At 35.2% G+C, this 25,520-nt stretch overlaps 1 protein-coding gene across 3 annotated transcripts in view; it reads left to right on the plus strand.

The window, feature by feature from the left end:
- The window catches only part of LRP1B (LDL receptor related protein 1B), a 2,173,551-nt gene that overhangs the window by 1,209,511 nt on the left and 938,520 nt on the right, over positions 1-25,520 (plus strand). For 2 of the 3 annotated variants that reach the window (XM_027561656.1, XM_027561663.1), the window contains exons 1-3: positions 9,591-9,808; positions 16,181-16,352; positions 20,746-20,889. In XM_027561656.1, coding sequence (XP_027417457.1) covers positions 9,638-9,808; positions 16,181-16,352; positions 20,746-20,889 — 487 coding nt within the window. In that variant the 5' untranslated portion in view covers positions 9,591-9,637. Of the gene's footprint in view, positions 1-9,585; positions 9,809-16,180; positions 16,353-20,745; positions 20,890-25,520 lie in introns of those variants that run through there. The other variant, XM_027561670.1, reaches the window with a different exon arrangement.

Below are 25,520 nucleotides of genomic sequence, written 5' to 3' on the forward strand. Positions count from 1 at the left end.
CCTTAGAGATACATGCAAATGCTGTTATGATCTGGTATCTACAGGTAGGTAGAAATTAATATTGAGATTTCATTAAAACTGAAAATTGGCCAGATACAGGAATACCAGATCTTACCATGATCTACTATCACTACTCCCTTACTATGATCTAATATCACTACAAGTTCTCTAAAGAGAATTATGTACAAAAGAGGGCAAAGCAATAAAACTGAGGCCAAGCAATAATTTATTATTAACTAATGATTTAGGAGCAAAGAATTCCAATGGGCTATGCTGGATAATGTGGAAAACCAACTTATTTTCATACCCTACAATAGCCTTATCCATATTTTTTGCCCTTTTAACATGCTTTTAAGTCTGAGTTTTAGATTTTCTTTTCTATTATGAGGGGATGAATTCAGAGCTTATATAGATATATGTAGAGCGACAGAGAAACAATATAGGCAGATACATGGTTTAGTCGTGAGTATATAGTCCTGAATAAAGCAGATCTAGTCTTTTTCCTCTTGGAGATTTTAATCTACTTAGAAAACAGATCTTAAACTAACCATTGTATGTGTATATGTGTGTGTTGTGTGTGTGTTTGTGTGTATCTGTTTTGTGCAATTAAATAAGAAAGGATGTGACAAAAATACAGAATGCCATGAGGTTTTATCAGGCAGACATAACTGATACGTGAAAAATAGGAAAGATCTTTCATGGAAATTAACATTTAAGTTAAAAGCTAAAGCCAATTTTGGAATAGTGTGATAGAAATTATTTTCCAGACTTGGGGACAGGATATGTCCCCTGGAGAAAGGAAGAAATGGAGAAAGGAAGAAATTGTGTAGATTGTTTAATGAACTGAAAGATGGCCAAGTTATTTGAATTATATAGAAGAATACTATTAGATGTAGCTATTAAAACTGAGAAAGTATATCACCAGACAGCTGGAGAGATAGGTAGAGACTAAATTATCTGAGTGTTTGGGGCACTGTTGAGAATATGAAGTTTTATTCTGATTGTTATTAACAGTTGTATGGCGATTTTAATAATACATAATTTAACTTGAGAATGGGTGCTGTCATTGATACAGTCTATTAATGAGACTCTCGAAAAAACATGAGATGTTACAAGATAAGAAGAGAGTAGTATTCTGGAATTAGTATTCGAAGAGGCACTGATTTTAGATCTACTCCTGAGGTTCTTATAAGAAGCCCACATCTTCTGTGACTACTGGTAAAGGATGAGCTCAAGAGATGCTAAATTTCAGTAAAAGCAAAAAGGTAGAATTAACATTCAAAGTTTAGTCTTAGGATATTGGGCATTTTGTGATCATAGGAGATTCAGAGGGCAGGTCAGAAGTGTTTGGGTAGGAAGAGAGGATGTTGTATCTGTGGACAGATTTTAGGCTGCCCTGTACTTTAGGCAGAGACCTGTGTAAATAAGGGTGAGGATATTGAAAACTTACATCTGGAATATAGATGGGTTTATAAGGTTTCAATTACAGCTTGAGAAAAATGGCTGCCTGAAAGTCAAAATGTTAGGCCAAGTACATCATTATCTTTTAGGTGATTAGATGTGGTAGTTCCAGTTTAAGTGTAGTCATGTGTAAATGGTAGACGTGAATGAGTAAATATAAACCAAGTGTCAGGCAATGCCAATCCAGGGAAATAGGGTTAGTTATTTATCACATTGTGTCCCTATCCGTGTTAAACATTGATGAAATAGCTATGTAATAAAGATAAATAGAAATAATAATGGGGGCTTCAGAATCTGCCTGTAATGCAGGAGACCCAGATATATGGTTTGATCCCTGGGTCGGAAAGATCCCCTGGAGGAGGAAATGGCAACCCAGTCCAGTAATCTTGACTGGAGAATCCCATTGGAGTTGGAAAAGAGTCAGAGATGACCAAATGACTAAACAAAAACAATAATAATAATAATATGCAAATCTTTTTACTTTTCTTTTTTTTCCTTTCTTTGTTTACAGTGGCAAGCTTATTAGTTGCTGAATTAGCTTCTAGCTCTCGGAATATGGAAAGATGAAAAACAAATGGGAATTAAGCTTAAAAGATAAATTTGCTTGAAATAATTTTAAAAAAATGAGTTACAGGCAGGGTTAGGATAGGATGGAGATTGATAAGAGTTCATATTTGAATTTGTGAAAGTGTTTAGAGAGCTTGGAATTGGGAAGAACATTTGAAAATCTGTTGATATGTCCTGAGTAATATATTGAGTTTTTAAAAAATGAAGAAAGATGATTTAAAAAAAATTATTATCCATTATTAATATCTTTCTTTTCTGCTTTCATGGGAGATTACAGAAAAAAATTCAGATGCTTTCTATTTATATATCTATATATATTTATGCCATGTTGGGGGTTACATGAGGGTTACATGTGAACATTATAAAATGATTCCTTTACATAGAGTTGGCATTTCAATATGTTTTTCCTAAGACGGTATAAGTTTTGATTGTTCAGAATCTTTAGTACAAGAGTTATCTGAATCTTTAATATAAGACATTAAACAATGTAGTGTTTTACTTATGGTGCATTAGCTTCCAAGTACAGAAATACCCCACCAAAGCCACTCAAATGTACACAGATCTCCAAGAGGCTATGGTAACTCCCATGTGTTTACCTACCTGAGGACAGGAAATTAAAACAGACTCCTAGAGGATTTCTTGGCCAAAGACTGCATGGCTCCTTCCATCCTGTTTCTATCTTGTGACTCCTCTATATCTATGAACATGATCTAGCTATCCTCCTCTCTGTACCCCACCCCACCTCACCCCACCCCACCCTCCACCCATGTTGGCACAGATGCCCACTAGGTGAGCTCCATATTGTTTGGTATGGATTCAGGAGAGAAAGGGTCTTAGTGATTCAGCTTAGCCTATAATTTTATTTTGCTTGCATCAAATCTCCCCAAGGTGGTGGTAGGGGGATAGGGAAGGGATAATATTTCTGCATAGGGATGCCACTCTCAGGAACGCTAACTGAGTGGGACAGATTCAGGTAAATGAGGATGTTAATTGAGTAAGCCATGTTGACTGATATATCTAATTCATTAACACTTCCAGCAGAATTATTAGTGGGAGTGTTTCCAGAATATAGAGTAGCCAGCTGTATGTCAAGTTTAATTTCTGTGTGTTTATGTATGAACTGAAAACAAAATTCAAGAGAGATTTTTCAAACAATGAAAGCAAAAACCCCAACCAAGTAAAAATCAATAAATCACTGTCTTGAACAATCTTGGCTAAACAGAGAAAATAGTTTATGTATCTTCCACATCCCTTAAGTAGCAGGAGCTAATAGAAATTGAATTTAAACCTGTTACTCTGAAGACTCATTACTCTTTAATATTCACAATTGAATTTTAGAATTACAATGATAAATATTTAATACTTTAACTTTAATTCAGAGTATACTTTAATTACTCCATATAATGTAGAAAATCACTTTCTTGTTCAATTTCTGTAAACACAAGGGAAGAAAAATAAAGTATTAATATTGATGCTTTTTGGATAACATAGTTATTTTTAAAACAAGATCAAAAACTGATGTTTCTAGTGTAATTGTTGTTAAGAAAAATACATATATTTTTCCTGAAATGTGAAGATATGAAGTTCTCTAACACCTGATTAAAAACATGGAGAGTGTGTTAGGCCCTTATCAGAACAATGATTTTTTTTTTTTAATTTAGCAATATATGGCTTTTGAGTTTTATGCCTCATTCCCTTATTTATTTCTTAACCAAAATCTTGTTGTATAACCTCATTTTTAAACAGTTAAATGAATGATAGATAATTACATTGTGAGAACTCTAAAATTTTCTAAATTCCATCTTTAAGCTATAACCAAAATGTTAGCAGTAAGAATGATGACACAAAGCCGGAATTGACTATATAGTTAAAGGATATGGAAGGGGACTTCCCCAGTGATTCAGTGGCTAAGACCCTGTGCTTCCAATGCAGGGTGCCGGGTTTGATTCCTGGTCAGGGAACTAGTTTCCACATGCCACAACTAAGATTGAACACAGCCAAATGAATGAATGAATACTTAAGAAAAGGTTGCAGCTTTATTTAAAAAAAAAAAAAAAAAAAGATGCAGCTAGGACTCTGGTATGTTTAAATTCCCCTTTGTCATTTTGGATAAAGTACAAAAATATGGAAGAATCACTTAAAGCAGACATCACTTGAAAAACTAAACCTTATTTTTATCAGTTAAAGGGAAAAAAAAAGCACACCTTTTAAGACATCAGTATGTATAACAATTGCTTTTCTTTAAAACGTAAGGATGATTGGGGCCATAACTCTGTAAGCACAGTGCTCTGTCACTGTCGGTCAGTGCTCCCTTTGTGACTTTTGATTTATGTCTGGCAAGTTTACCAACAATACTCAAAGTTTCTTACTCTCCACAATTGTATAAAATACTTACATGTCTATAGTAAGATAGTCATCTAATCAACAGGGACATCAGATAAAATCAGTTTCCCATGTGAAATGAGATAAGGAAGCCAATATGACAAACTCCTATTTATTCCAGCTGTCAAATTACGATTAAGGAGTTGGATGAATAGTTCAAAGTTTGAAAGACATTTTCCTTTCCTTTATGAACTAATAGTTAAGCATACATTAGAGACAGTAGTTGGGATGTTGTTTCACTTTAATTTTTGTGTTAGTGGAAATTGAATAGAATGGCATTCAAAAAGGAAGTTAAGAACAAGAGAATAAAAATCTCAATTTAATTTCTTCTACTTTCTGGAGAATAAAGGAATAATTGATACCATAGGAAAGAACAGGGCAATAGGAAATGTGAGTATTGTAATCCCAAGAGAATGGGGTATAGGACAAATTTGGGAACGATCTCCACCAGCCACCATGAGTTTCATATGCAGACTGCTACAAAGGCAGCTCCGTGGCTGTACTAGAAGCAGCAGAGGATGCTTGGTTTTTGCGAGAGGAGATGCTGAAAGGATGACTGAAAACCCTGGAAATTAAGAGTTAAGTGTTCAGAAAACACTGAATAAGATGGGATAAAGGAGATTTCAAACCACCAACTGTGCTTCATTTTAGGGAATTTCTTGAATACAGCATAGGCTTACCATTGGTTTCTAAACCCAGAGGCATAAATAATAATGCATAAAGCTATTACATTTCAGTTCAAAAAGCAAAAAGTAATCTAATTATGAGAAAAATGAGGCAAACTCAAGATAGGGATATTGGAGATTTCTGTGGTGGTCCAGTGGTTAAGACTTTGCTTTCCAATACAGGGGTGTATGTTGGATGTGTGTCGAGGGGCTAAGATCCCCACATGCCTTATAGCCAAAAAAACAAAACATAAAACAGAAGCAATATTGTAACAAATTCAATAAAGACTTTAAAAATGGTCCACATCAAAATGTATTTTTTTAAAAAATAGAGATATTCTTCAAAACAATTCATGTTTACACTTTAGAAATAACAAAAAACAATGCAAGGCTAAATGATTATTCAAAATTAAAGGAGTCTAGAGAGAAGGACTAATACTGAAGCTGAAACTCCAATACTTTGGCCACCTCATGCGAAGAGTTGACTCATTGGAAAAGACCCTGATGCTGGGAGGGATTGGGAGCAGGAGGAGAAGGGGACGACAGAGGATGAGATGGCTGGATGGTATCACCGACTCAATGGACATGAGTTTGAGTGAACTCCGGGAGTTGGTGATGGACAGAGAGGTCTGACGTGCTGTGTCCATCGAGTTCATGGGGTCACAAAGAGTCAGACATGACTGAGCTACTGAACTGAGAGAGAAAAGACAATTAAGTGAAGTATATGATTTTGGATTGGATCCTAAATTATAGAAAAAGAAATTTTTACTGTATAGAACATTATTACTCAACAGGTTATATTTGAATAAAATCTACATATTGTATCAGTGTTAAATGCATCAATTTTGTTAGATGTACTATGGTTATAAAAGAGAATGTCCTGGTACTTAGGAGATGCACACTGAAATCTTAGTTGAGGAGGGCCATCATTTCTGCAATTTAGTGTCAAATTGTTCAGCTGGTACTAAAAATGCCCAGAGGAACAAAAGTTGAAAAACTGGTGAATCTAGGTGAAAGGTATACACATTTATTCTACAATCCTTACAACTTTTCTGTAAGTTTGAAATTATTTCAAAATAATTCATTAAAAACAAAAAACAAGACAAATCGTGTTATGGCTCTGACAAGCTTTTCATGTGGACTTGGAATCTATTTCATCTGTAAAATAGAAATAATCTGACCTTTCTATCTCACAAACATTTATTAAGATCAGTGAGATAATGGGATTTGTTCTTTATAGGAAAGAAAAGAGTGATTTTATCAAACCTTAGCTCTACTTTATCATGAATGAAATTTAGTTATGTTTCAGACAATTAAATCTGTAGCTTCTGTTTATAATTATAATAGTCATACATCAATTAAACAATGCCCTTGGAATGAATCTGTTCTCTGTAACAGTAGGAGATAATTTTAAACTAAAATTAAACTGTATTAAAACAAACAAAGAAACATCTACAGTCATAATGACAGTCATAATCATGTGACTATGGATGTTTATTGCTTGCAGATTTATGTTCTTCGTGCTGCTGTCCTGGAGAACACTTTCATTTCTTGAATTTCAATTATAAGTGAACTGAGCTTATCATAGTCAGTATTCTCAAAGCTGGGGGAGTTTAATTTGATGGAAGGACCTTCTTTTATATCACCACTCAGCACTGTTCTGCTTTGCGCTGGAAGTACAATGACAAAGTCTTCACTGTTTCTTCTAGCTCAATGCTATTTCACATACCCAAAGTCTTCTTGTTCTTTTGGTTTTATGTTTTCATTAAGACAGCAACATTTTGATGAATCATATATTTATACTTTTCTTTCACACTTTTCTTAAGCTTATTCAGAGTTGCCTCAACCAGTTTTATTATGTCCTGCAATTAAGATAAGAATCACTTGAATCATCCCTCCAATAATAGGTTAGTATCACTGAAAATCTTCTTGGACAAATTGTTTACATTTTTCCAACCTCCTTTATTATCATCAGGTTCATTTTTCCTCTATAACTAAACTTTTTTTTTTTTTTTTTCTGACAGAAATACCAAAAATCACTAGTAGTCTAACAAATACTAAACTCAATGACATCTTCTTGATTTGTATTCTTTTTTTTTTTTTTTTTTAATCTTTTTTTGTTTTGTGAAGTGACTGTCGCTCAGTCATGTTCTACTCTTTGCGACCCCATGGACTATACAGTCCATGGAATTCTCCAGGCCAGAATACTAGAGTGGGTAGCCATTCCCTTCTCCAAGGGTTCTTCCCAACCCAGGGATCAAACCCAGGTCTCCTGCACTGCAGGAAGATTCTTTACCAGCTGAGCCACCAGGGACACCCAACTGATCCAGCCAGCCACTCCAATTCTTTATCAGGGAACTTTTCTCCCTTAGGTCTCTATAAGAGTCTGTGTCTTTTACCAGGCTTTCCTGGTGGCTCAGATGGTAAAGTGCCTGCCTACAGTGCGGGAGACCCGGGTTTGATCCCTGGGTTGGGAATATCCTTTGGAGAAGGAAATGGCAACCCACTCCAGTACTCTTGCCTGGAAAATCCCATGGACAGAGGAGCCTGGTAGGCTACAGTCTATGGGGTCACAAAGAGTCCGACACAACTGAGCGACTTCACTTTCTTTCTTTCTCTAATCTTATTTGGTCTTCTTTCTTCAAAAATATGCCTCCAGGCTTCTTGTCTTGGTACTCTTCTCTTTTTGTCTTTTTAGGATCACATCTAATTAAGTCACCTCAGGGTGACTTGAGAGAAATTCTAATCTTGAGACTCATCTTTCCTATTCAGCCTCATGTAGATAGTTGGAACCCCCTTCTTCATGTCACTATACATAGTCTATATACAACATGCTAAACACAGGGGGCCAGAGCCTCCGACTCTCTGTGCCAAAGCTGAGCTACCTGCACAGCAGGATCTATCTGGTCTGTGAAATGGACCAGTTGGAAAAGAAAACTATAAAAGGACAGGCATTTTGGTATGAGGTGAGAAAGAGAGTTTTTATGATAAGAACAGTGGACAGTGTTCTATAGCAAGAAACAGATCAACTGTTAATCTTAATAGTAACTTAATTTAAGATGACCATGAACAAATTAAGAAGTGAAGAAAGAGAAGATGAAAGATGGAGGCAGGAAGAGATTGTGGTAAAGGTGAGAGAGAGGGAGAGAGAGAGGAAGGAAGGTAACTAATGAGCCATCATAGGAGTAGAAGTTTGAGTATTTAGCATGACAATAAAATGTATAATACGCCCCTTTATTTCTTCTTCACTGGAATAGAAATCTCTTTACCTGAATGGAATGTCCCTTGAAAAACATTTTTTAACCTATCATGATAGGTTTTTTTTTTTTTTCAGGAGAAATTAAGATGAAACTTATTTTATTTTTTAAATTATTGTGATAAATTGATCTTTCAAAATATTTGGGGGAATATATACTCATAATAAAATATGGCTCACATTACACATGAATTAATGTTTAAAAATTGATCACAGCTTCCCATAGCAAAAGAGCTAAATTAAAGCCTAAATAATATTCCTTAGTATTGAAAGATACCCCATACTGTGAGCTGATGCAATAGTGTTGATACAGGTAACTAAAAACTAATTCACCAAGTTTGCAAAATTGAATATTCTATACTCTAGGTAATCTTAATTTTGCTCAGTCACTGGAAATAAGATTATTCTGGAGATGGTTTTTAAATGAAGGCAAGATAGTCCTCCATTTAGGAACACAATTTACTCTCATGAGTAGATAATCTTGTTAAAATATTGTCAGGTTAATTGAAATTGATTTCTGTTTACTAAACATAGTGAATACTAATCAAATATTAGACACTGAGGTGTTAGAGGTATTTAAACCTTTGACACATGCTGTTAGTACTTCATAGAAGGACTTCTTATCTCAGACATCAACATTGCTTTTCAGCCTTTTCTTTGAAATATATAAAGAGAAAATGAAAGGAAATGGACTGCATTATCTTTATTAAATTTTGTCAGTTGGGGATATTTGGGAGAATTTGGGATTGGTTTGGGGGGTGATTATTTATTTTCATTGCTATAAATGGCACATTTGCTTGCATCATTGAGCTCCACATAATAGCTTTTATAGGAGACAGACATTACGAGGCAATTTGAAAAGCAGGTTGAAGATAAAGCCTGAGAGCTCACATGCCCTGGCCTGGTTACTTGGCTCACTTCTGAAGCTTATTCCAAATGGACTATACAGATCTCCTGTGGTACCAGCTCTATGAAGCTTAAAGAAACATTTCCCCTAATACAAAAATAAACCCACCATAATCATTCGTTTTGGGGAAATTTTACAGTTGTTAGTTAACCTGCTCCCTTATGCCCTGCAATATTCATTAGCAGATTTCCTTGTTTATGAGTGATATTATATGGAAATGGTTATGGGAAGCTAACAGATGTAACCACTGAAATAAATTAGAAGGAAAAGTTCTGTGTTTTACAGATGGTTCTATTGAATATGCTGCCCCCACCTTTCCACTTTAACATTTAGTTTTCTTTCAACAGAAAACTTTTCTTTACCGACTATGGGAATGTGGCCAAAGTGGAGCGATGTGACATGGATGGGATGAACAGAACAAGGATAATTGATTCTAAGACAGAGCAGCCAGCTGCACTGGCACTAGACCTAGTAAACAAATGGGTTTACTGGGTAGATCTTTACTTGGACTACGTGGAAGTCGTGGACTATCAAGGAAAAAACAGACATACGATCATCCAAGGCAGACAAGTAAGTACAGTTTGGTTGGAAAATGCAGCTAAGGTAATAAAATGAATGATCTCATCCTAGGAAGAAGACTGAAAATTGCAGTGTTGAAAATTTCTTATGAAGTCAAGCTGCAGTGGGTCATAAAAATTGATGTGTTTGCTATATAGAAGAATGTTCTTTTCATAGTGCACTCCATAATACATGATGGGGGAGGACTTGCTCTCCCTCCTTCCCTCTATTTAAAACAAAAAAACAAACAAAAAAAAAACAGCACACAAAACAAAAACCAACAGAAATAAATCAAAAACAGCCAACGCAACCAGAAATTCTATGATAGTAAGAAAGAAAAATGTTAGACTAGGACAGATGTTATGACCTACTTACTAAAAACTAATTTAAGTATTTCATTTGTAAAAACCTGAACTATCATTTGTCCTATGTGGCACTGAAGATATATATATATATCTAATATATATATATATGAGGAGGAAATGGCAACCCACTCCAGTGTTCTTGCCTGGAGAATCCCAGGGACAGCGGGGCCTGGTGGGCTGCCGTCTATGGGGTCACACAGAGTGAGACACGACTGAAGCGACTTAGCAGCATATATATATATATATATATATATAGAGAGAGAGAGAGAGAGAGAGAGAGCTAATAATGCAAATGGTGGCTCACAGAAGTGTTATTATTATTTTAATATGTTGGATTATTTATATTTTGCCTTCTGAAGTGTTTAAATATTTACTTCCCAGAATAAGAATTTTGTGAAAGGCACCAAGGTCACATTTTTTCTCATTTGTGTTTTTTTTCCTTTGCTGAATAAGTTTTTGTAAATAACATTCAGTTAAAATTGAAAAAGATCTCTAAGTGGAGATGTCTTATTCACTAGAATGCTTTTGAAATTCAATTTTATCTCACTGATCTTACTAATTTCATGTGAAATTCTCATTCTATAGAACTGCAGTAAGTGGCTTTCTTTGCTTTCTTCTATAATGCAAGGTACAAATGCTATGTAATTTTCATGTCAAGTTACTTTTCCTTTATAATCAGCATTTAACAATGAAATATTTTCACTTCCTTGGCAGATAAACAAATGCACTAATCTGATCTGGGTGTCTAAAAAAATGCATCCAATATTAAAAGTGAGGCCACTTATTTTTCTCTCACCTTCAACTGCCCTCAAAATCTTGATTTCTTTGGCCATCTTTAGTTATGACCTTAGAGCACCTAGTCTCTGAAATGATTATGATGTACCTTCTTTGGTATACATGTAATTGAGATTTCACACCATGAAACAGGATGAGGAATTCAAATGATCTTCCCCATGGCTACTTTTAAAAGGTTTTTTTCTTTTTTAATGTCTGAAGTTTTTAATTATCCATTTTTCCCCATTTCTATTGCCTGTGTTCTCCTGGTTCCCTAAACATATGTTTAGTCTGCCACTAAGTATTCCAACATAGATAAAATTTTGTAAGAATTTGTCCTGTAATCAGAATGGCCTGTATACCACATCTAGTTCCTCCCACCTCTGCTGGGGATAGTAAGCAGAGTAGCACTGTAGGTACTTTATGGTAAATAAATCCTTCTGAAGGCAAGCACGGAGGCAGAGAGTAAAATTTGATCTTTATCGTATGAACATGTTTTCTACCCTCATCAATTGCCACCTCTATAGTCATGCTTTCTCTCTTGGACTGTGGATTGGCAACTGAGTAGACAGCAATGTGGGTATGCCATGACCTCACACTTCCAGATGGTTGGTCCCACACTTAGAGCAAAGCATGGATAAAATAAATGGAAATTAATGGAAGACTTTAGCTTGTTTATAACTTTTATAGGAAAAATGTATTGCCCAAATCAAAATTGGGTTTTTTATATATATATATCATAGTCACTATATATGTGTATATATATGTGTATATATATATACACATATATATATACATCGTATTCACTATATATGTATATATATATACACATATATAGTGAATATGATGTCACTTATGCAGAAAATATTATTGATAAATACACACATTCCTTCCTTTATGACACGTGGTTTAGTAGCTAAGTCATGTCCAACTCTTGCGACCCCTGAACTATAGCCCCCAGGCTCCTCTCTGTCCATGGGATTCTCCAGGCAAGAATACTGGAGTGGGTTGCCATTTCCTTCTCCAGGGGATCTTCCCAACCCAGGAATCAAATCTGGGTCCCCTGCATTGCAGGTAGATGATTTACCAACTGAGCTATGAGGGAAGCCCTCCTATGACACTTACTGGGGACCTTATGACACTTACTGGGGACTAATACTAACATAAAAAGTGATTACTGAAGTTTTAACATAGAATGATTCTCTCCCTTAATTTCTAATTTGTTGCCTAGACATGAAGAATTAAAATATGTCCAAAAACAATATGAAAAACCAGTCTTCTTTTAGTCAACATCTTACATGAGAGGATCACAAATTATAATGAAGGGTCATGTAAGCTAGGAAGATAGCAAATCAAACGAACTAGCAAGATTTCCTAAGTACAAATGTTTGTGATTTTGTTCTATAATTTTTTTTAATAACAAATCATGGATAACTTCTCAAATTCTCTTAACTAAAAAAATCTATAATAAAAAGTGGACTGAAAGTGCAATATAATGCCAAAGAATACTGACAAATGCTTTTTCATCAAAATCTCTACAGCAATCAATTGACAGATCTACCATACCCTGGTCCAGAACCATTTTAAATTAAATATAATACAAGGAATTCCCAAAGGCCTTGCACCTAGCATGTGCCCTGTTGTATGAGAAAATCAGTATACTCATTCTTCCTTTGCTTTACTGGAAGCTTTCCATCAATTCAAGAAGTCTATTCTTACCCATAATCCCTAAGACATCTGCCAAGTAGGAAAGTTATGCTGTTAACTGTGAAGTGTCATGGAGAACAGTAAACACTGCTATTCTCATATCACAGAGTTTCATGTTCATTATAAATAGACTTTAGAAAGAATGCAATTTCTGAGTAGAGAATGCTGACATATTATTTATAATTGTTCTAAATATATGATTTCATTGTTTATTAATTTCCATGCTGGGAATAGTAGTGTAACCTGTATTTTTTTTAAATGGGATTTTCAAAGGTGCTTTCTCATCAGTCCTTTCATAGGCAAAACCAGGATTTTATAGATTATGTATATCCATGATTATATAAAAAAGTGGCCCACAAAAACATCTCAAATTGTATGTAACAATGCCATAAGCATATTATTGAATATGCTTGAAAGTTTGATTCTCACTAGCCTTTTAAAAGTAGCTACTGAAAATGTTTTCTTCATGAAACATGGGGTTCTTAAGGCAGGAATACTGAAGTGATTTGCCATTCCCTTCTGCAGGGGACCACATTTTGTCAGAATTCTCCACAATGACCGGTCCATCTTGGGTGGCCCTACACAACATGGCTCATGGTTTCACTGAGTTAAACAAGGCTGTGGTCCATGTGATCAGATTGATTAGTTTTCTATGATTGTGGTTTTCATTCTGTGTGCCCTCTGATAGATAATATAAGAGACTTACTGAAGCTTTCTGATGGGAGAGACTGACTGAGGGAAAAACTGGGTCTTGTTCTGATAGGCAGGGCCATGCTCAGTAAATCTTTAATCCAATTTTCTGTTGATGGGCTGAAGAAGCTGAAGTTGAATGGTTCTGTGAAGACCTACAAGACCTTCAGGAACTAATACCCCCAAAGATGTCCTTTTCATTATAGGGAACTGGAATGCAAAGTAGGAAGTGAAGAAATACCTGGAGTAACCAGCAAATTTGACCTTGGAGTACTGAATGAAGTAGGGCAAGGGCTAATAAGAATTTTGAGAAGAGAATACCCTGGTCATAGCAAACACACTTTTCCAACAACACAAGAGAATATGATACACATGGACATCACCAAATGGTCAACCAAAATCAGATTGATTATATTCTCTGCAGCCAAAGATGGAGATGCTCTATACAGTCAGCAAAAACCAGACTGGGAGTTGACTATGGCTCAAATCATGATCGCTTTATTGCCAAATTCAGACTTAAAATGAAGAAAGTAGAGAAAACCACTAGACCATTCAGGTATGACCTATATCAAATCCTTTACAATTATACAGTGAAAGTGGCAAACAGATTCAAGGGATTTGATCTGATAGACAGAGTGCCTGAAGAGCTGTGGACAGAGGTTCATGACATTGTACAGGAGGCAGTGATCAAGACCATCCCCAAGAAAAATAAATGTGAAAAGGCAAAATGGTTGTCAGATGAGGTCTTACAAACAGCAGTAAAAATGAAGAGAAATGAAAGGCAAAGGATAAAGGAAAGATAAACCTATTTGAATGCAAGGTCTAAAGAATAGCAAGGAGAGATAAGAAAGCCTTCCTCAGTGATCAATGCAAAGAAATAGAGGAAAACAATAGAATGGGAAAGACTAGAGATCTCTTCAAGAAAATTAAAGTTACCAAGGGAACATTTCATGAAAAGATAGGAACAATAAAGGACAGAAATGGCATGGACCTAACAGAAGCAGAAGATATTAAGAAGAGGTGGCAAGAATACATAGAAGAAGTATACAAAAAAGATCTTCATGACCAGGATAATCACGATGGTGTGATCAATCACCTAGAGCCAGACATCCTGGAATGTGAAGTCAAATGGGCCTTAGGAAGCATCACTATGAACAAAGCTAGTAGAGGTGATGGAATTCCAGTTAAGCTATTTCAAATCCTGAAAGATGATGCTGTGAAAGTGCTTTATTCAATATGCCAGCAAATTTGTAAAACTCTGCAGTGGCCACAGGACTGGAGAAGGTTAGCTTTCATTCCAATCCCAGAGAAAGACAATGCCAAGGAATGCTCAAACTACTACACAATGGCACTCATCTCACATGCTAGCAGAGGAGTGTTCAAAATCCTCCAAGCCAGGGTTCCACAGTATGTGAACCATGAACTTCCAGCTGGTCAATTGGTTTTAGAAAAGGCAGAGGAACCAGAGATCAAATTTCCAACATCTGTTGGATCATCAAAAAAGCAAGAGAGTTCCAAAAAGCATCCATTTCTGCTTTATTGACTATGCCAAAGCCTTTGACCATGTGGATCACAACAGACTGTGGAAAATTCTTCAAGAGTTGGGAATACCAGACCACCTGACCTACCTCTTGAGAAATATGTATGCAGGTCAGGAAGCAACAGTTAGAACAGGACATGGAACAGACTGGTTCCAAATCAGGAAAGGAGTATGTCAAGACTGTATATTGTTACCCTGCTTATTTAACTTACATGCAGAGTCCATCATGAGAAATGCCAGACTGGATGAAGCACAAGCTGGAATCAAGATTGTCGGAAGAAATATCAATAACCTCAGATACGCAGATTACACCATGCTTATGGCAGAAAGTGAAGAAGAACTAAAGAGCCTCTTGATGAAGGTGAAAGAGGAGAGTGAAAAGTTGGCTTAAAACTCAACATTCAGAAAACGAAGATTATGGCATCTGCTCCCATCTCTTAATGGCAAATAGATGGGGAAACAATGGAATCAGTGAGAGACTTTATTTTTAGGGCTTCAAAATCACTGCAGATGGTGACTGCAGCCATGAAATTAAAAGATGCTTGCTCCTTGGAAGAAAAGCTATGACCAACCTAGACATCACATTAAAAAGCAGAGACGTCACTTTGCCAAAAAGGTCCATCTAATCAAAGCTGCGGTTTTTCCAGTAGTCATGTATGGATGTGAGAGTTGGACTATAAAGAAAGCTGAGCACCAAAAAAATTGATGCTTTTGAACTGTGGTGTTGGAGAAGACTCTTGAGAGTCCCTTGGACTGCAAGGAAATATAACCAGTCCATCCTAAAGGAAATCAGTCCTGAACATTCATTGGAAGGACTGATGCTGAAACTCCAATACTTTCGCCACCTGATGCGAAGAACTGAGTCGTTTGAAGAGACCCTGACATTGGTAAAGATTGAAGGTGGGAGGAGAAGGGAATGACAGAGGATGAGATGGTTGGATGGCATCACCAGCTCTATGGACATGAGTTTGAGTAAGCTCTGGGAGTTGGTGATGGACAGAGAAGCCTGGTGTGCTGCAGTCCATGGGATTTCAAAGGACTGAGCAACTGAACTGAACTGAAAGAAACATGAATACAATTCTCCCCATACATTTTAAACTGCTTTGTCTACTACTGCATAATGTATTATTTTTATAGAAAAATTTATATTAGTGAAATGTTGAATTCTTTGAGAAAAAATAAATGATAATATGCTCACGACTCTCCTACTGTGGGGGTTTTCCACAGTAGTAAAAGCAATTTTTTTTTTCTTTCAAGTTGAAAGCAACATAATTAAAAAATCATAGTTATTTTTGCACCTTTTTATAGGTCAAACATCTGTATGGTATAACTGTGTTTGAAGACTACTTATATGCAACTGATGCTGATAACTTCAACATCATAAGGATAAACCGATTTAATGGTAGTGATATTCATTCATTAATTAAAATGGAAAATGCTAAAGCAATCCGAATCTATCAAAAAAGAATTCAACCAACAGGTAAGATTCCAAGACTTCTTCATAGCCGTCATAATGGTGAATTGAATGGAGATATGACTCTTGTGCCTTTGTGTGGTGTCAAAGTGGGTGAGCCATAAATTCTGTTTTGATAGCAAAAATGTACATGTCTACATGATAAAATATAATAGAGCTCCCTTCCAAAGTCTAAATGACAAATTGTTCAGTTCCTAGTGGATCATTTCTACAGCCATAGAATTGAAATGATGGCTGGATTTAAATTCAGGAAGGAACGTTCACTCTTGATGTATGTATACAGAAAACTCAGATGCTGAGATGCTAGAGTTTTTATTTTATCATTCTAGGAGACAACCTTCAAGTCAGGTGACTTTCTTGCAGTATCTGTCTAGTTTTTATTTCAGTCACTTGGGGGTCTCTTGATTAACTTCCCAACCATTCCTTAACACAAGTTAATTCAAAATAATTTTTACCAAGAAGGCTGCAACATTGCTAAGTATCCCTGAAAAATTATTTTGCATTGTAAGTTAATGATGCTTGTTCATCAATACAATGTAGGCTCAATTATATAGAGAATAATGTAACATACAAAACTACCACCTGACTTTTCATTATCTTTTTGTGCTTCAAATTAAAACTAATTTAGAATTATTTATCTATTAACATAAATTCAATTTAGGCAAAGTATTGTTACACATATGTTTACAGGAAATTCAGACTTGGGATTCTGTAGATAAAGGTTTAAATTTGGTCTTATTAATTTACCAATTATTTTTTGATCATTTATTAATACTATGTGCCAGGAACTATTTTATGTACATTGAGAATACAGCTGAGTAAAACAGACTAAAACATTATTTCCCTTATAAGATTTGCATTGTTTCAAAAAAAAATACATAATATTTTTCTTTTAGAGTAAGTAAATTATTATATTAGAAGATAATAAGTGCTATGGAGAGAGAGAAAGTAGATGAGTGTCATGAATAGGATTAGTTTACAATTTTATATTTAATGATCAGAGGAAATTGCATTGAAAGATAAAATTGCATGAAGACTCGGAGTAATTAAAGAAGAGAGACAGGTAGAAAGATCAGTCAGCTCAGTTGTGTCCAACTCTTTGTGTCCCCATGGGTTGCAGCAGCTCAGGCTTCCCTGTCCATCACCAACTCCCAGAGCTTGCTTAAATTCACGTCCATCAAGTTGGTAATGCCACCCAACCATCTTACCCTCTGTGGTCCCCTTCTCCTCCTGCTGTCAATCTTTCCCAGCATTGGGTCTTTTCCAGAGAGTCCGTTCTTCACATCAGGTGGCCAAAGTATTGGAGCTTCCGTGAGGAAGAGCATGTTTGGATAGTGGATAGTTCAGTGAGCAGTAAGGAGACCCATATGTCTGAAGAAGAGCAAACACAAGGAAGAGAAGCAGGCAATTAAGTTGGAAAAATGAAGGAGAACAGTAACTAGTAGAGCCCCGCAGACAGTTATAAAAAAGTTTGCTTATACTTTGCATGACATGGAGAGTCCTTAGGTAGAGAGTCTCAAAACCTGACTTAGTTTTTAAAGAAACCAGTAGGGTTGCTGTGTTGACCGTAGGCTATGGGGAACAAAGATGGAAGGTTAGAGATGACAGTGGATTGGACCAAGATGGTAGCAGTGACGGTGGTGAAAAGTAGACTGCGGATATACTTGAAGGTATAACCAACAGGCTTTCCTGATGAATTTGATATGAGTTGTACATTTAAAAGAGAGACAAAGGTGATGACAGTGTGTTGAGCTGAGTAATTGGAATTACCAAGTTATTTTTGAGATTTAGGAAAACTAAGTTTGGAGCTAGTTGGGCGCAAATAACATATATATACACACACATATTATTTTGAGTGCCTGTCATAAATTCAGGAGGAGATATCAAGAAGCTATTTGAATATACAAGACTGGATTTCAGGGGAAAGTCCTAGCTAGACATAGCAATTGAGCATCATTGGCATATACATGACAATTTTTTTACTTTTAAAAGAAAGTAAAATGGATGTGATCACCAAGGAAGTAACTATATATTGGCCATTGGATTTAACAGTGTGAAGCTTGTAGGGATCAGACAAGTGCAATTTTGTGGTGAGGAGAATGTCTGGTTAGAACAGATCTGAGAAAGGAAAGAAATAAATTGTACAAAATGAGCATGGATAACTTTGAAAAGTATTGATATTAGATGAAGCAGGGAAATGGGGAGCTGATTAAAGGGTTGCTTGGGAATTAAGATTAAAAGTAGTATTTTCCCTCCAAGATGCAGAAGCAATGGCAGATTTATATGCTGATGGGCATGATCCAAAGGAGAGAGCAAAAGTAGTGAAGAAAGTGAAAAAGTGCAGACTTGCTAATTAGCTGACAAAAGATGTTCTCTAGTGTAGAAATGGGGTGTGATTGGAAAGTAAAAGCAATGCTTTTGGGCAAAACAGATAGTTAAACTACACTACAGCTATCTTTTCATTTGTAGAATGTGGAACATAAAAAGCATAGCATAGTTTTCAAAAGCACATAAGTTTTAATATTAGAAAAAAATTATCGTATTATTCATCACAATTCCAAGTGGTGATTAAAAAGAAATGTACTTACAATCATATAAAAATCTTACTGATTTTATTCCTTTTTTCTTTGACCTGTGTTTCTTTTTCTCATCTTCTCCGCCTAGTGCTTTTCCTATTTTTTTTTTTGTTTTGTTTTGTTTGTCTCTAATTTCTACACTCATGAAATATTCTACTATTCCATAATACCTACATGCAAACTCAACCTTCTCCTTTAACAGTTACAATGCACACACACACACACACAATTCATGTGTGGGAAGGTTCTCCAAATGACAATGAACACAAAATTGAAAAAAAAAAATGAATTCAGCACTTCTCAATAAAGGTGATCACTGAATCACATTTATTCTAGTTTAGTATGCTTGTGTGCTTAGTCATTCAGTCATGTCCAACTCTTTGCGATCCTCTGTCCATGGGATTTTGCAGGGAAGAATACTGAAGTGAGTTTCCACAACAAACTGTGGAGATTTTTTAAAGAGATGGGACTATCAGACCACCTGACCTGTCTCCTGAGAAGTCTGTATGCTGGTCAAGAAGTAGCAGTTAGAACCGGAAGGAGTACATCAAGGCTCTGTATTGTCACCCTGCTTATTTAACTTCTATGTAAAGTACATCATATGAAATGCAGGACTGGATGAAGCACAAGCTGGAATCAAGATTGCTGGGAGAAATATCAATAACCTTAGATACGCAGATTACACCACCCTTACAGCAGAAAGTGAAGAAGAACTGAAGAACCTCTTGAAAGTGAAAGAGGAGAATGAAAAAGTTGGTTAAAACTCAACATTAAAAAGACCAAGATCATGGCATCTGGTCCCATCACTTAATGGCAAATAGATGGGGAAACAATAGAAACAGAGACTATTTTTTTGCACTCCAAAATCATGGCAGATGGTTACAGCAGCTGTGAAATTAAAAGACACTTGCTCCTTGGAAGAAAAGCTATGCCAAATATAGATAGCATATTAAAAAGCAGAGACATTACTTTGCTGATAAGGGTCCATTTATTCAAAGCTATGGTTTTTCCAGTAGTCATGTATGGATGTGAGAGTTGGACCATAAAGAAAGCTGAGCACCGAAGAATTGATTCTTTTGCACTGTTTTGTTGGAGAAGACACTTGAGAGTCTCTTGGACTGCAAGGAGATCAAACCAGTCAATGCTAAAGGAAATAGCTGAAATTCTAATACTTTGGCCTGATGCGAAGAACTGACTCATTTGAAAAGACCCTGATACTGGGAAAGATTGAAGGCAGGAGGAGAAGGGGACCACAGAGGATAAAATAGCTGGATGGGATCACCAACTCAATGAACATGAGATTGAGCAAGCTCCAGGAGTTGGTGATGGACAGCAAAGCCTGGCGTGCTATAGTATATGGGCTTGCAAAGAGTCAGACACTTAGCAGGGTCAGTCAGTCAGTCACTAAGTCTAATAGTGGATTATTTCAGAAGAAATCCTTTTCTGCTTTAACTACGAACCGGGGTTATTTTAGCAGTATTTTTTTGTATTTGTCACAGATATGTATTTTTTTTAAGTGTGATAAACATGTACCAAAAAATCATGTTACTTTTATTTGGTTTGCATGTTCACAGGTTAGATTAATATAAAAACATTTTACCTCTTACAATTTTTTTTAAGGTAGCCTTAGGAGTATTTGGGCAAATCCCTACCTTTCATGGGGTTTAAACTCTTTTCCAATTGATTATGATATGATATAGTTGGGTAGATAGATTATTTGTCTAGAATTCCCTCTTATGTGCTGTCAAAGTTTCAACATACTGATGCATGTAATTATATCTCCTTTGGAGAATTTCAAGCATGCTGTTTTTCATTTGTTGTAGTCAGAAGCCATGCGTGTGAAGTGGATCCATATGGAATGCCAGGGGGATGTTCACACATCTGTCTTCTCAGCAGCAGTTACAAAACACGGACCTGTCGCTGCAGGACTGGCTTCAACTTGGGAAGTGATGGCAGGTCATGCAAAAGTATGTTATTGAAAATCAAACATTTGCCAGCAGCTAATGCTTCAGAGCAGGATTCTTAGTATTAATTAGGAGCATCAACGTCAGTTAAATGTGAGCTATCACCAGGTCAAATTCGCTGTGAAATGTATACTAGACATTTTTCTCAAAATCAATATTTAGGTTTATTTTTTCTTTTGTATGTGCATGCTAATGTGAATGAGAAACCTAATTGGACTGTAGAGTCACTAAATTTATGGATCTTTGGGAAACATACTTTAGGAAATCCTTTCCTTAATTACCTAAAAAATGTTTGTGATCTAATGAGCCTCAATTATTGGTTGGCCAGATTTTCTCTTTTCGGAACCAAGATGCTGCTTCTAATAATAGATGTGTTGTTTAGTCCAACAGAAATCCACATAAAGTAATACTTCACCTTACCAGCATTGGGGGGTGAAATTTATTTTATTATTTCGTTTTCCATGTAACCAGAGCTATACTAATTAAATATTAATCTTTTTAATAATTTTGTTGAAAAGCTTTCTAGTAGCTAGACCTTTGTTTTATTTCTTATATATGCCAAAAAATTTCATTGTTCTTAATTGTTCACAATCAGATATAGTATTAATGTTCCTCATAGAGATGGTATCCATGTCGAGACTATCAGTCTATTTCCCAAATACCATAATTTTTAAGGTTATGATGTTTGCTTTTTACAGTGTATATTTAATTGTTCTTAACTTTTGTTAAGTTTAAATTTTGCACAAGTATAATTAAGGTCTTCATAATCAGATATAATATTAATATCCCTCATAGAAATGGTATCCATGTTGAGATTAACAGTCTTTAAATGTTTTCCCAAAACCATATTTTTTTATGTTTATCTCTCTTTCATCATGACCTTTTTTTTCTGTCTGTTCTCTGTTTCTGTGGTCACTGTCCTGCCATCTCTTTCTTTCTTGCCATTGGCTTGCTAAAGATGGTGAGATGAGACCTCTAAATTTATTATAATTTTAAATCTAAGTGGCTAGAATTCATAGCATAAGTACTGTTAAATTAAGAACCCAAAAGGCTTAACTGTGATAAAATATATGCATTTTTGTACTGTTTAAAATTTCTAACTTTATAGCAAATGCTAGGAATATTATAGTGACACCAACTCTGATGTTCACGAAGTCCTCTAGATAATTGAGGACACTGTGTCCGAAGCCTCAAGATAGGAGATGTGTGTGTGTGTGTGCATGTGTGTGTGTGTGTGTAACCAGCCTTTAAGCCACTCTGGTCACCACTTGGAAAGTGATGGCATGTTATACAAAAATATAAACATGCACACTTATGCATATATAAATATACATGCATGTGTAGGTGTGCATATACATGTTTGTTATATGGGAAAACCAAACCAAAAGCCCCTCTTCCTTTCCTCTTGATATACATGAAAGAAAAAGACTGATGTGGAAAAGTTGCGTCGTGTTAAGTCGCTTCAGTCAGGTTCGACTCTTTGTGACTCTGGACTGTAGCTCTCCCGGCTCCTCTGCCCATGGAATTTTCCAGGCAAGAATACTGGAGTTGGTTGCCATTTCCTCCTTCAAGGGATCTTTCCAACTCAGGAATCCAACAGCCTCCTTTATGTCTCCTGAATTGGCAGGTGCATTCTTTATCAGTAGTGCTCCTGGGAAGCCCTCAATCATGGTAAATTAAATTAACATTTAAATGAATAGAAACAATAATATCTATTTTAAGCAGAAAGAATCAAACACAAATAGATAGGTACTTAAAAAATCATTGAGGTGCCTGAAGCAACAGCTTCTAGACTGACTCAGGGATTTTCCTTTTATAGCCACCACAGATTAGCCTGGCTTAAGCTGAAACATCTACCACCATCAGAAGCTAGGGCATCAGGAGGCCACCAATGGCAATGATAACTTCAAAAACACCATTTTAGCTGAGTTCTACTGACTAAGAAGTTTGCAACATAACTATTAGCTTCAGAAATTCAATATACTGGCAAACAAAACAAAGCACAATCAAAAGAAGCCTTTTTCCTTGCCACTTGATATACACAATAGAAGATTAATGTAGAAAAATTCAGTTTCTCCATTAGATGAATACCAGCAGAAGCAGCCAAATATGGTCTCATTTTCACATTCCAAACTCAAGTTAGTATATCTTGTACTAATTCAACTTGGATTTAGGTACTTAAATAAAAATTAGAGCCATGGCTATATTAGTGTCTGAGGAGTGTAATTTTTAGTTTTCAATTGTTTATAATAGAAGAAAACACATTAGAAGAAAGTTAAAGTACCCAGTGATTGAAAAAAAAAAAACAAACAAACAAACTGAATAAAACAATAGGAAAACAGTTACCATTTTTGTTTAAAATATGCATGTACATGTACACACGTATTAAACTGATTAGGTCTACTGATTACTAATTAATGCATCAATTAAAAATAAATATATGTTAGCAGAAATAAATGTTAGCAAAAATGAGTATTGAGAAACCAGTGTTCTTATGCATCACTAATAGAACTGGAAAATCTATATATAATATAATATAATATATTATATATTATAAATTGATATCACTATTGGAAAGACATTTGATAATACATACAAAAGACACCAAACTGATAACATCCTTTAGCATCTACTTTTGACTAAAGAAATCCATTGTAAATGCATGTGTGATAACAAAACCCCAGAAACCATCTAAATATCCTACAATAGGTAAGGAGCTGACTATATTATATTGCCTCTCTAACAATATACTGCCATTGATACTGCCTCTCTAACATGATACTGCCATTGAAAAGAATGTTTTGAAGATCTTTTAATAACAGAAAAAAGTATTGTTAAGTTTTTTTAAGCGCTAAAATGCATACTTAAGATCCCATTTAAAAAATAAAGTATTCATATAATGTTGGTAGGAAATTCACAGGAATGTTAATTTTCAGAAGAATTTACTTTTTAATAGTGTACAATGATATTGTTTTAAAAAAATAAAAAGAAAGGTAAACACTGAGTGGTTGTAAGAGTAATGAGGAAGAAGAGGGCTGTTAATATTGTTCAACCAGTAATTCCAGTTCTGGAAATATATACTAAGGGATCATCTAAGAAAATATATAAAATACCAGGTTGAAAAACTGCATATCTAAGTGTTATTATAATAGGAAGATAAAACCAACTGAGGAATGATTTGACAAATTATCATATATTAGACTGACCCTACTTAAGAAATGTTAAGACTTAATGGATCAACATAGAATATAATTTTAATGCTAACAGTAATAAAAACAGAATGCAAAAGTATCCTCTTCTTACTAGTGTGCATTAGAAAAATAGCTAGATAAATTAAAAATAGTCACACAGAGGCATATAATATATCCATGAAAATGAATAAGAACTATAACAAGCAGAGATGAATATCAAGTATATAATAATAAAATCAACTCATAGCACACATGCAGTTCAAACATGCAAAAGTCAAACTATCTACTGTTGAGAAATACAAACAACTTATGTGCCAAAACTTCTAAAAATTACATGATAAACAATATCCATATTATTGTATATAACCAGAGAAATTGGTTGTCTCTGGGATGGAAAGGAATAGATTTTGGGACATGTGCATGCATTCTAACATCCTGGAGATATTCTTAAGATCTGTGCTAGATACATGAGATATGTTTTAGTTTTATTCTTTAAATATTAAAATTATATATACTATATATTTAATATGGGCTTCCCTGGTGGCTCTGATGGTAAAGAATCTGCCTACAGTGTGGGAGACCTGGGTTCGATCCCTGGGTTGGGAAGATCCCATGGAGGAGGGCATGGCAGCCCACTGCAATATTCTTGCGTGAATAATCCCCGTGGACAGAGGATCCTGGTGGGAGTCCATGGGGTCACAAAGAGTCAGACATGACTGAGCAACTAAGCACAGCACCATATTCATTAACACTAATTTTGAAAGAAAATAAGAGAGACCATATATAAAATGATAATATAGTTTGCATTGAAGGTGTTATGTTTATGAGTACTTTGTTTTTCTTTTTTCTCCAAATTTTAATAATATAGTTACTTTAAGTTAATAGGAATTACATTTATGATATATTTATCCAAATATAATAGTCATATATCTTCAGTTTTAATGAAACTTTATATGTTTTCCTTTCTGTATGAAATTTTCCCTTCAAATTATATAACTAAACTAAGTATAATGTGCCCTACCAATAGGAGAGCCTTGCATGTAGTTTCATATAAACGTCAAAATAAGTTCATTCATTCTGTAGAAAAAAACTTCCTTGATTCTGGCATTTTAACCCAGGACACAGATTTTTGTTTTCTTTAGTTTTTGATAAAGACTGTTTTGTATGTCAGTTACTGGCAGACAGCATTAACCTCTAAAGTTCTAATTAAGATATGGAAGAAGAAGTGATGCTGTAACTGGCATTTGATTTCATTTCTTAAAGAAATAAATCACATGTTCATACAAACTAATATATTCGGTGCAAGTTATGTGATAGTGTGTGATTATTTTTGCTTCCCTTGTTAGTCTGCAATGCAAATTCTGAGTAGGGGGCATGTTTTAAATATTCTGAAGTTTTCAACATTTTCAAACATAATGAATGCTACAGTTAGTATCTACAGAT

Source organism: Bos indicus x Bos taurus, chromosome 2, assembly GCF_003369695.1.
Source record: "Bos indicus x Bos taurus breed Angus x Brahman F1 hybrid chromosome 2, Bos_hybrid_MaternalHap_v2.0, whole genome shotgun sequence".
NCBI lineage: Eukaryota > Metazoa > Chordata > Mammalia > Artiodactyla > Bovidae > Bos > Bos indicus x Bos taurus.